Source organism: Eleutherodactylus coqui, chromosome 5 (genome assembly GCF_035609145.1).
Source record: "Eleutherodactylus coqui strain aEleCoq1 chromosome 5, aEleCoq1.hap1, whole genome shotgun sequence".
NCBI lineage: Eukaryota > Metazoa > Chordata > Amphibia > Anura > Eleutherodactylidae > Eleutherodactylus > Eleutherodactylus coqui.
In genome coordinates, this window is record NC_089841.1 from 211004256 (window position 1) to 211017713 (window position 13458).

Consider the following 13458-nt stretch of genomic DNA (forward strand, 5'->3'; position numbering starts at 1 on the left):
ATGGTTGGCAGATCATAGAGGCCATGATGGCCACTTCTCACATAGCAATGAAGCTGCTCATATGTAGGAGAGGGGAAACTCCTTCTACAGCAACATGACATGGATAGCCAACAAAACAAGTAGCATGGACCCAAGGAACTAAGGAGTAAAGGATTGCGAGTGCCAAAAGGAGCCAGACCTCGGTCCCAGAATGGAAAGTAGAAGTGTCAGGTTGCCTGATGTGACCAACAGGAGGAACTTCAGCCACCAGCAGGGATCCAGCGCTGGAGAAGGGAGCAGTAAGTAACATATGCAAATATACACAGACCCTTCCTTTTTTTTGTTCCGCTCACATATTTTTCAATCATTTTAATTGCATATGGGCGGCGTTGATTACATGAGAGAAAACATCGTTCAGCATTATGGGATATGTTCCTTCACACTCAGACACTGTCAAATCCGTTGTGAGAATGTCAGACACAAACGCCCAGTTGTCAATTAATTCATATATTTCCAGGGGAAGTAACAAAGGAATGGTTATTTTATGGGGCATACAAGTATTTACTAAAATAGAGACGTCAGGAGAACGGAGTCCACATACACCCCTCAGCTTCCTCTCTCCATGTACCGTCCACTGAGACATAAAGATCTAGCAGTATTCTAGCAGTGGATCCCGAGTCATATCCTAACAAGACATTTTCATAGCTTGAAATACAAAGTATGTTTAAGCTATTATTATTGTATATTGATTCACGTATTTTTGTAGTCCTCGCTTATTTCCTAATTTCTTACCCTGTGATACAATCTTGCACACAACTGTAACCCTGCATGTATAATCCCTCTTTACAAGTCAGGCAGTCGGTGCTATGTCTCTCCGTGCAGGTCTTACAACTTCTATGGCAAGGAATGCAGCGCCTTTCATCATGTTCTCCATAATACCCATCGGGGCAGGTGTCCATACAGGTGGCATCTGAGGAATCAAACAAACCCAAGCATTAGATAAGACCTCTGATGACAGCTCCTATCATATCTAATCCTCACCAGCTTTTAGCAAGAGAAAATTAAGCCTTTATCAGTCCTTTACATCCCTTTCAAAATGTTCTCATGGTTTATATTAGCCTTCCGTAGAGGCAGACCACAATGACAGCACTGAACTGCTTCTCCTGCCTCCCAATGCACAGTCGTAGTGCTTACCTGCAACCACCACTAGGGGATAGATAGTCTCTATAAAAGGTATGTGGCAACATTATGGGGCATATTCTGGTTTTCTGGTTCCTTAAATCTGGTGATCTATCCATTGGCCATCAATGTTAGGTTGATGGGTGCTTGATGTTCCCATGTCTCCTTCATTGTTTGCCAGGCACAACTTCATACTTTCAGTGGTGGCTGTGTCTGGTGTTACAATACGCTACAGCTTCATCCCATCCAGCAATGTAAATAATAAAGAGGGGTCACTAGACCCCCAATGAGCTAATATTGATGGCCTATCTTACACTGGTTAGGGTGGTTTCACATCTGCGCCCAGATCTTCACTTTCCTGTTCCCGTTTGGAATCACAAAGGTGAGAGAAAAAAATGTACAAAGACATAACTCACAAAAAAGAAGCCCAATATCTATCCCCTGATACATTGCAGGGCAGGCTCAACTACCATGTTCTCTGATAGCATGCAGAGAGCCAGATTGCGTTTGAAGAGCAGAAAAGGGGGAATTTCCCGCAGCCAAACATCTCCGTCTCTGGATGGAACAAACAGCGCCAGATGGACCCCATTGACTATAATGGGGTCTGTCCACTTTCTGCCCAGCTGCCCCACTTTTGGACGGAATAAACAGCACTGCCGGAGGTTCCAACGAGGATGTGAAACCAGCTTTAGGCCATCAATTTCAAAGAACTGGAAAACTCTTAACTATATTTGACAGTGCTCTGATTGTGGGGGGTAAGACCCATTCTGCATCAAGGGGTATTATAAAAAGGGATGTAGCTGAGAGGTCAGAAAATGCATCAGATAATGTGAAATGCCTTAAAAATGTAAGTAATTTTTTGGCACAAGATCTTGGTGTAAATGTATGCCTTTGAGGTGGGAGGAGGAAGAGAATATGCCCAGAGAGTTACAACAAATGTATCGTGTCTCGTATACTATTTTGATGGACTTTATGCACTTTATAACATTATTGATAAGTCTCCCCAATTGTTCTGACACTGCCTGTACTTTGTACAAAAGAGAACAATCTAAAGCAATGACTCCACTGACAGAACTCCGTAAATTCTAGGGGTATATCTGCCACCACAGGACATGCAATACTGTTGCTGCTTTTCGAAACACTATTAATTCCAAAGCTGCCAACTTGAAAATAAATCGAAAAACCCAACATGATTCCATGTTATGACTTTTGGTGTCAAGATATATTACTAGATATCCAGACGCTTTATGAAAATGGTGTAATAAAAAGAAGACATGAAAAAAAAAAGGAAAATCAGGCTACTTTTATTATTGCATTCAGAGGGAAACTCACTTAGAAGGAAAGTTGTTTCTTTGCAGCTCAGGCAGTGATGCTCAGTGGCCCCCATACACCGTGAGCATTTCTTATGACATGGCACACAGTCCCCATACTCCGGATATTCATGGACTGTGCACACTTTATACGGAACGCAGTAGCCCTTTTCGTTTTTACGAAAACCTTCGTTACATTCATCACAAATATCCTGGGTATGGCAAGTCTTGCAACTCTTTTCACAGTCTGAAAACGTAAGGAAGAAATACAATAACTCGATATTAAAAGCACACAATGGCTTCACGCACGTATGTATGCACGCTAAAGTCAGACACTGGATACAGAATTTCCACCAAGTATACCTTGACAACGTTTTTCTCCTGATTTACTGTAGGTTCCCTGTGGGCATTTACCAAAACAGTCCCCTTTATAAAGGAAGAATGTAGGGCTGGCACATTTCTCACAGTCGTCTGGATCAGGTCCGGTGCATTTTGCGCATTTGCGATCACAAGGCACACAGTTGGCGTCTTCACCATAATATCCTTCAGGGCACGATCTCAGACATTTGTCTTCGTGGAGAAAATAATAAGGCAGGCATGCTATAAAAAAGGAAACAAAGTATACGGATTGTCAGTCTACACTTTTCAAGATCTTACTGTTATTTTAGTCTTCACTGAAACATTCGTGTAACATATCTATATACCGTATGTGTATATACAAGGGGCTTCCCATTCAGATCATTAGGAGCTGTATACAACCCCAGAGGTTACAACAGTCAGCTGATATTTTTGAGCATAGTCGGCCTCGTGTGTTAAGGCAGCAGAAATGTGGTCCCAACTCTCACCCACGACCTGAAGGTTGTGGGTTCAATCCCTGATTGGTTCAGGTAGCCGGCTCAAGGTTGACTGAGCCTTCCATCCTTCCGAGGTAAAATGAGGACCCAGCTTGCTGGGGGGTAAAAGATGACTGGGGCAGGCCATGTCAGACCACTCCGCAAAAACAGTCTGCCAAGAAAATGTCACAATGTGTCGTCACCCTAGGAGTCAGTCATGACTCGGTGCTTGCACCGGGGGAACTTTACCTTACCTATAGTAATGCCCTCTGCTAAGTAACAGAGCGTGGTAGTGCCTGTATAATCACATGTTAAATAAAACTTGCTCTTTCCATTTGTACTCTCTATATAGAATATTTGCTGAATGTTCACCACATAATCCTTACATTATGCTTCAGAGAGCCCACACAAAAAGCATGCATACAAACTGTTTATATATCCAGGTTACTGCAGATCCAATAGCAAATAGAAACAGGGATTACCACAAAGGATGTTCAACTATAATCCTGTATAGTTCCTCTTACAACTAATTACTTGGTAATAAACAGATGACTGCTGGGGTGAACAAAAATTCTGCTGCATCATTATCTCCTCCTTGTTGTAGTTGACCTGTTGGAGGGGGTCAGCTGACCACACTGCTCAGCCGCATTACAGAGGAGTGTCCAATTGGTTAGACTCTCTTTAAATACTTTTGGTTTCCGCAGTGTGGTGCTCTTTATAGCTGTGACAACATGTGCGCTATCCAGTATTCCTGGTTCTAGTTCCAAGTACTTCGTTCTAGTACAGTCTTGCCTAATTTGTCCATTGAGTGCCTCTTATTGCTTGGTTTTCTAGTCCAGTACATGATTCCTAGTTTGGAGTTTGTCTAGTCTTTCTTTCTATGTTTCTTTCTGGCTTGGGTTATGCCAGCAATTGCTTCTTTAGTCCAACATCTGGGCCCTAGTGCCCTCCTATTCTCAGGGATAGTGCTTTAGGTAGGGCCATTGATATGGACAATTTGGGGCTGTTTAGGCACAGTGGGGTCTGATGCTAAGGGCAATGTCAGCAAAAGATTAGAGAGAGAAGTGAGGAAGGCCATTGTTAGGGTTAACATTTTTCTGGTTGTTTCATTTTCATACTATCTGTTCCAGTCTCCACTCCCAGTATCATTATAATCATCGTCATCACATCACCTGATTACCATCACCCTCTGTCCCTATTATCTAATGTGGATATGCCATAAAATCTAAGACTGCATTCACACCTGCTTCATGTATCTCCACCAATTTTCTGCTTTTCTATTCCATTTTATGAAAAGGAAAGCAAAAACAAATGTCTCTTTGATAATCCCATTGATTTCAATAGGATTTTTAGGCTTTCCGTTTGTTTCTGTTCTGTTAGTTTTCCACTTCTGCACATGGAAAATAGTGCTGCCTGTAGCTCTATTTTTCAGGTAAAAAAAATGGAAAGGTAATGGAACAGAAACAAATGAAAAGCTGACATAGAAGGGGGTTCTTTACTGTAAGAGCAGTGAGACTATGCAACTCTCTGCCTGAGGACGTGGTGATGGTGAACTCGATAAAAGAGTTTAAGACGGGCCTGGATGCCTTATTGAGTATTATAATTAGTTTAATTGCCAGACTTGGAGTTGTGAAGCGTCTGCTGCTTTTTCTTCTCTGGTAGCAGCCACTCCTCTGCAGATCATTGCACCTTTAGCTGAGGAAGCAGGAGTCATGGGTTTATTCTAATCCTGGTGGCACTAAAACATTTTTCACATAAAAAAAAAACGGAATCTAATCATAGAATACTAAATATCACACCTTCCACCCCGCACACTCAAATAAGTTAGCCTAGAAGTCCTGACTGATCCATTAAACAGTGAATATCCCCCTTCTAGCAATATGTCTCTTTTAGGTTCGATATTCTGCATTGATTAATTTCTTAACATATCTTTATAGTGGCCTGAACTTTGGTTTTCCCCCAGTCGTCTCCACGACAGCACCAACTGAGATTGCCTCCTCCTGGTAGGACAGGAACATACTGAGAGGTTAAAAGCTCCCCCCCCTTCCCCACTTTCCTCAGTGTCTTCCTGTCCTGCCAGGAGGCAGGATCGCTGAGAGGAGCTGGTGGAGAAGCCAGCGAAAGTATACAGGCGGATCGGAAGGCAGTGGCTCACCCTGTCATCCCTTCGCAGCCAGACGACTCCCGGGACGCCACATGGGGTGGTAACCCCCGGGCCAGGTTCCTCCCGCGGCGGCCCATGGGGGGTTCAAAGCGGGAGCCTCAGTCCCCCTCGTCCTCCGGCAGAAATTACAGCGCGGCGCTCCAGGAAGCCCTTTGACGGCAGGGGGCGGGGCGCCGCATCTCACGTCCAGCGCGATGACGTCATCGCGTCTGCATTAGGAGCGGAGGGGGCGAGGCTTAGCGCAGGAGCGCGAAATTCAAATAGGAACCTGAGAGAAGCCAGAACACCAGCACTACAGGTCGCAGGGTGTCTGCAGCACTGGTATAAAGATGAGTGCTCCAGCCCCAGAGACAGCTGAAACCTCAGCCTCAGCGGCCGTAAGTAGCCAGTGCGGCAAAAATACAATGCAAATATCCAGTATGTTGTATATGGAAAAATTGCATGTTTACCCGCAAAAATGCTTTGTTTGTCAGGGGGATAAAAAAGACATCCCCCCCAGAACAAAACTGCGAAAATGCGTGGAATGCGGGACGAGACTGCCAGCCACGTACCAGAGGCCTCTATGCAAGGCATGCGTGGCTAGGCTAGTCAGAGAGGAATCGGGGGGATTCCTGGGTGACGTTAGGAAGCTGGTGAAGGAGGAGGTGCGATCAGCTCTAACGTCACTGCCGGCACCGCCAGCAAAACGCCAGAAAAAGGCGTATGTTCCCGAGGAGCCTTCTGATTCCGAGAATTCCATCGGATCAGAGCAAGAGGAACAGGCGGCCGAGGAGTCCTCAGAGGAGGAGGACTACAGGAAATATTTGTTCCATCAAGACGAGTTGACGGAATTAATTAAATCAGTCAGGGCTACATTAAAAATGGAACAGCCCAGAGAGCCACGGACTCTACAGGATGAAATATTCAGTGGACTTGGGGAGAGGCGTAAACATACCTTACCGGTCCACAAAAACATCTCTAAAATAATTCAGAGAGAGTGGAGTAGACCAGACGCAGGTTCCTTCTCCGCTCGAGGCGTAAAAAGGAGATACCCCTTGGAAGAGGAAGCTTGCGCAAGCTGGGACGAAATACCTAAAGTAGACGTCCCGGTGGCCAAGGTAGCCAAGAGGACGACTCTTCCCTTTGAGGATGCCGCACAGCTAAAAGACCCCATGGATCGCAAGGCAGAGGGACTCCTAAAGAAATCATGGGAGGCAGCGGCAAACATCCTTAGGCCAGGGATCGCAGCCACTTGCGTGGCGCGGACCCTGGGGGTATGGTTAGAGCAGTTGGAACTACACCTGACCAACAAAACACCAAGAGATCAGATCCTTAACTCCCTTCCCATCTTGCGCATGGCAACTAACTTCCTAGCGGACGCCGCGGACGAGACCGTCAAGCTCTCAGCAAAGGCCACAGCCCGCTCTAACTCAGCCAGAAGGGTGTTATGGCTGAGATCATGGTCAGGCGACCTGGCCTCGAAAAACAAATTGTGTGCCCTCCCATTCTACGGCCAATTTCTATTCGGACCGGACCTAGACAAAATTCTAGAAAAGGCGGCCGACAGGAAAAAAGGGTTCCCTGAGGAAAAGCCACAGAGAGCGAAGACCTTTTCCCTGGCCCCAATGCAGCAGCCCGAGGCCTACCGAGGCAAGGGCAAGACAGGCCGCTGGAGTTACCCCAAGGGGGGCAGAGGAAGGAATATCCTCTTCAACCCCCACCAGGGGGAGCCGAAGCAGAGACCCTGACGCCATCCCCGTAGGGGCAAGGCTGGGGAGCTTTGCGGATCAATGGGCCGCAATCTGCGGGGGCCCATGGATCCCAAAAATCCTACAGCACGGATACCGGATAGAGCTAGTGTCCATCCCCAGAAGGAAATTTATTACCACGCGAGCCCCAAAAAAACAGCTACATTTACTAAGGCAAAGTGTGCGCGACTTGCAACGGTTAAACGCAATATCTCCCGTACCGCGAAACGAGGAAACCCAGGGCTATTATTCCAGGCTCTTTCTAGTAAAAAAACCCGGAGGGAAACACCGGACGATAATAAATCTGAAAGGCCTGAACACCTGCGTCCGATACAGGAGATTCAAAATGGAAACCATCTCCTCGACAATAAAGTTGATCCCCAGAGGAGCCTACATGGCGTCCATCGACCTAAAGGACGCTTATTTTCACATCCCGATCCACAAAGATTCTCAGAAATACCTGCGGTTCGCAGTGGACATGGGCAGAAGAATAGAGCACCACCAATTCAGATGCTTGCCCTTCGGGATATCCTCAGCCCCCAGAATCTTTACCAAGATTATGGCGGAGGTAGCCGCCCACTTGAGAGAAAAATCGATTCTAGTAGTACCCTACCTGGACGATGTTCTATTAATAGCAGAGTCCAAAAAACTCCTAACAAAACACCTGGAGACAGTACTAGAACTTCTCCAGTCGTTGGGATGGATTATAAACTGGGAAAAATCCAGCCTAGATCCCGACAAGCAGAAGACGTTTCTGGGAATAACTCGACTCAGAATCGCAATGCTCCTACCTACCCGAGGAGAGAATACAAAAAATCCGCAGAATAGTCAAAACTTTCCTACGAAGACGATTCTGCACAATTCGGGAGGCAATGTCTCTCCTAGGGAGCTTGACATCATGCATCCCAGGAGTAGCATGGGCCCAGGCCCACACCAGAGCCCTGCAGGCCGTAGTCCTATCCTCATGGGACAAAAGGCAGTCCTCGTTAGGGGCAAGGATGTACATCCCAAACAGGGCAAAAACATCCCTGCGTTGGTGGACATCACCAGAGAACCTGCGGAGAGGGGTTCACTGGCTACAAAACCCAGCCATCCACATCACAACAGACGCAAGCGCTTGTGGATGGGGAGCGCATGTGGGGAACCAATTCTTTCAGAGTCCCTGGCCTCAGAGGATAAAAGAACAGTCCTCAAATTTCAGAGAACTACAGGCAGTTTGGCAGGTTCTACAGCAGTTGGGCAACTCGCTACAGAACCAACACATAAAAATACTGTCAGACAATGTCACCGCGGTCGCTCACATACGACACCAAGGGGGCACAAGATCTCCCCCACTGCAAAGCATCGCACAGAAAATCTTTCACTGGGCGGAGGGCCGGATCCTCTCGATCACGGCAACCCACTTGAAGGGTACACTAAACGAAAAAGCAGACTTCCTCAGCAGGAAGCAAATAGACCCAGGAGAGTGGTCCCTCTCCCCAGAGGCATTCAGAATCCTAACCAACCGGTGGGGGACCCCACAGTTGGACCTCTTCGCAACCAGGGAGAACACAAAAGTAGGCAACTTTTTCTCCCTCCGGCCAGGAGATCGCCCGATAGCGGTAGACGCCCTAGGCCAGGACTGGGGTCAAGGACTGGCTTACGCCTTTCCTCCCATACCACTAATTCCCAGGGTCTTACAGCACTTCAGAACCCAGGGATGCACGCTAATCCTGGTCACCCCCTTCTGGCCGAAAAGAAGCTGGTTCGGTCTTCTGACAACACTGAGCGTCCAGGACCCAGTCACCTTCCCTACCTGGACAGATCTTCTATCGCAGGGGCCACTGAACCACCCCGGCCTAGACAAACTCCATTTAACGGCATGGCTCTTGAAGAATCCTCGCTAAGAAAGAAAGGATTCTCAGAGAAAGTAGTAGAAACCCTAATGTCCAGTAGGAAAAAGACGACCCACCTGATCTACCAGAAGGTCTGGAGAAGGTTTTCCTTATGGAGACAGGGAAGGGATCGCGGGGATTCTATCCCCGACACTCCGCTAATCTTAGAATTCCTGCAGGAGGGCTTAGAGATGGGCCTCTCCCCGAGCACCCTAAAAGTCCAAGTTTCAGCCCTTAGCGCCATCTGCGACACAAAATTCGCAGACGACAGATGGGTCCACAGGTTCCTAACAGCAGCAGCTAGACTACGCCCTAGGCCCATAAACCTGTTCCCAGACTGGAACCTTAATTGGGTTCTAGGGGCCATGACAGCGGTACCATTCGAACCGATCGAGGCGCTACCTATAAGAATGCTTACAATCAAGACCATCTTCCTAGTAGCCATCACCTCCGCAAGACGGGTTAGCGAACTACAGGCCTTGTCCATCCGCCACCCGTTCATGAAAATCGCAGACACCAAACTAATATTTAAAACAGACCTGGCCTTTATGCCAAAAGTAGTGTCAGATTTTCATAGGTCCCAGGATATAATAATCCCCTCATTTTTCAGTAACCCAAAAAACGAGGAGGAAAGAACCCTAAGCTGCCTGGACGTTAGGAGAGCAGTCCTAACCTACATAGATACAACGAGCCACTGGAGGCGGGACGACAACCTGTTCGTCCAGTTCAGTGGCCCAAATAAGGGTAGCAAAGCAGCGAAAAGGTCCATAGCCAGGTGGATCCGTCTGGCCATCATAGAATCCTATAAGGCCCTCGGGAAGGAGATTCCGTTAGCTCTTAAAGCCCATTCCACAAGGGCAGTAGCGTCCTCATGGGCCGAACACAGTTCAGCCTCGGTCGAGCAAATTTGCAAGGCCGCAGTCTGGAAAAAACCCCACACGTTCACTAAACACTATAGGGTAAAAGTGCAGCAGGACGAGGACATGGCCTTCGGCCGCAAAGTCCTCTCGGCAGCGATCCCACCCTAATAAACTTTAGTTGGTACGTCTCAGTTGGTGCTGTCGTGGAGACGACTGGGGGAAAAAGTGGATTATACCCACCTGATAATCAGGTTTCCAGTAGTCTCCACGACAGCACCCGTACCTTTCCCCCCCTATAAAAGTAAAATAATAAATAAAAAAAAAAAAAAAACCCCGGTTAGGGGAAGAAATTTAAGTTTAGCTCCTGCCCCGGCAATTCGTTAGAATCCACTGAGGAAAGTGGGGAAGGGGGGGAGCTTTTAACCTCTCAGTATGTTCCTGTCCTACCAGGAGGAGGCAATCTCATTGGTGCTGTCGTGGAGACTACTGGAAACCTGATTATCAGGTGGGTATAATCCACTTTTTCTGATACAGAGCTCCAAATCCTCTGCACAGACATAGATTTACTGCATACCTGTAGTGAACACTAGAGGGGGCATATGAGCTTACTGCATATTGTCTTATCATTCAATGTGAAATACTAGGCAGTAAGCTCTTGTGCTCCCTCTAGTGTCCACTACTGGTAGCCAGCAAGGTTCCCAAAGTTTTGCTTGGAGCTGGGCTTTAATTTAGCTTTACTTCAAGAAGCATAAAATGTCATTGGTCTCTATGAACATATTATTCATAAAGCAGAGGACGAGCTCAGCAGGAGTACCTGTACAAGTGTCTTCATTCACACAGGACAGACAGTCAGCTGGGCAGTGTTTGCAGATGCCATTAATGTCTGTGAACTTGACCGGGCAGGTACTCATACAGGTGGCTTGCTGTAGTACCTTAGGAGTATGGCATGACAAGCAATAACCTGCGGTCTTTTCACATGTTCTGCAGTCCTCATCACATTCTGTACATCCCTGGCCCTGGCCAAAGAATCCGCTGGTGGGAAAGAAAGCACATAGCAATGACTGAGAATGAGAGAACATGATATATGCTTTCAGAAATACCTTTTATGTGATTATCAAGGGAATCCTATATAAACAGAGGGATCCTTCACATACACTTTTTTTCAATGTGTTAAAATGCCCAAAAAGAAAAAAAGGTCTGAATTTTAAGTGTTTTTCACAACTTTTTTTGCAAGTCCCTTCTGTGATTTTTTTTTATGGTGTTACATTTTTCATGTTTTTTCTCTGCAGTTTTTCAAGTCTTAGGGCTCTTTCACACGTGTGGAAGCATTTTTATGACGACGTAAAAACGTGTGAGCGGGCGCACAAATCTAACATTTGTGCTCCCTTACAGACGGCCCAAGCAAAGTGCATATATGCCGAGCCCGCAATGCTGATGGCCGGTGGAAAGCAGTTTAGCTCTGCTAAACTGTCTACCCCTTCCCTCGCCAGGAGGCAGGATGTAGTGCTAAGTACCCGCTCCCTCTTCGCCACTTGTCGGCAACCAGTAATGGGAGGGGGTGGGATGGGACCTTAGCAACTAGCTCCTCCCACATCCCGCCCCTCCCATTGCAAACAGCCGGAGAGGAGGAGGGAGGAGGAGAGAAGGGGGAGGGAGTTTAACAGTCACACTGCTAAACTCCCTCCCACCTCCATTCCCACCTCCAACTCCCATAGGAGTCTATGCAGCCACCGCAATATTCCGGACAGAAAGATAGTTCCAGGATTATCTTTCATGCCCGGCCTAAAAGCTCCGGGCACTACATTGGCCGGCCGGGCACTTTTAAGCTGTGGGAATACGCCCATCTGATCTGATGCATTGGAATCCAATGCATCAGATGGTAGTGTATATCAGCCGGTGGACGATATACGCTCGTGTGAATCCACCCTAAGGCTGGTTTTACGCAAGCGGATGTGTATTTGCATACGCCTGAGTGCCGTATTTTTGGTGAACTTTTTGCGTGCGCAAGGCATACAGTATGCATTTACACAGGCTAAAAAAAAAGCACCAAATGCTCCCAGTCATTGAAATGGCTAGCTAGTCTAAAGAGTTCAAGATGTGATCTTTTTTCCTGTGCATCTACTAGTGTATTGTGCGCGCATTTGCGTATCCCCATTGACTTCTATGGTGACTTTTGGTGCACAAATGCACACTGCACGACCGAAATGTGCAGGAAAAAAACATGTGAACTAATTGAAATCAATAGGTTCTATTCACTGCATATTGTACACGCAAATTTTGCATGCATAAATACGCCAATGTGAAGCCGGCATTATAGGGAAGCCTATAAGAAAAAGGTCAGGAAAAAACACCAGACTCAAAACACCCTATGTTTTGAAAACAACACCAAAAATGCCACAAAACACCACAAATAAAGATACAGTGTATGTAGTTCACTTTATATTTCACTCATCTGCCCACTGGAAAATAGGCACTAAGAAGCCATGGAAAATGCAATGTGTAAAACCAGCCTTATGATGCCCAAGGGGTTGTGCCAAGATATTGCTGAGTGTATCCATGTGAGAACCTTCGGGACACTTATTGGGATCAGTGGGGTTCACAATGGTCAGAACCCCGCCGATATCCCCTATCCTGTTGATAGCGGATCATTTTTGTATCATGGGACGACCACTTTAACCTCCTAACAGTAAGACTGAAAAAAAAACTTCCCAATCAGATGAAAGTTTTTTATAACTTTTTATTCCTATTTTGGGAGAAGGCAAAAAAATTTTATTTTGGCTTTTTTTTCCATTTTTCTTAGGGAATTTATCATGCTGGATTAATAATGTAATATCTTATAGTATGGGATGTTATCAATTATATGTAGTGTTTTTTGTTCTTTTATTTTTTCAATATTTAAAGCATTATATAAGGGGGAAAAAATTCTATTGGAACATCGGCATGCTGTGGTCAGCAGTGCAGCAGCTGCGCGGTTAAACGACATAGAGAAAGGATTAGATGAGTTAGTGCTTATCGTCTCACTCCTTTTCTGGGAAAGATAACATATGTGAACAAAAGTCCACATTACCCCTCCCCCTGGGACAGGGGGACAGACAGCTGAATCACGGATCTTCACTGCTATCCGCTAGTCCCCTTCAGCCCCCTTCATCTGCTCTACACATAGACTAAAGCCCCATTATCGCTCAAAACTCGCTCAACCAATGTCTATTGTTTGTAAATGCTACCATCGCTTGCTTTGATCCAAACGATGATTTTTAGTTGAGTTTAAAATCCATTATTTGGCCGGAGAGCTAATAGCAGGGACTGCACGCTGTGATTCTCCGTGGGGAGCGCTGATAACTTTGTATTCAGCTGCAGTCCCTCTGGAGAACAAAGTAGCTGAATGTAGATAATAGACACCTGCTGTTGTCTGTATACAGCAAAGGGAAGCTCATTTACATGCAAATAAGGCTAATAGGCTACTAATGGGCCTTCAAACTGTCATTTCCCCTATCTTTAAGGCCGGCTGTACACGGCTGTGACGGGCTCCGCC

General features: G+C 46.4%; 1 protein-coding gene across 1 annotated transcript in view; it reads right to left on the reverse strand.

The window, feature by feature from the left end:
* Positions 1–13458, reverse strand: part of PCSK5 (proprotein convertase subtilisin/kexin type 5) — a 436962-nt gene that overhangs the window by 17228 nt on the left and 406276 nt on the right. Inside the window, exons 30-33 of the mRNA XM_066604156.1 lie at positions 10741–10958; positions 2832–3068; positions 2491–2715; positions 772–949 (exon numbers count right to left, since the gene is read on the reverse strand). Of these exons, the coding sequence (XP_066460253.1) occupies positions 772–949; positions 2491–2715; positions 2832–3068; positions 10741–10958 (858 nt within the window). The remainder of the gene's footprint in view (positions 1–771; positions 950–2490; positions 2716–2831; positions 3069–10740; positions 10959–13458) is intronic.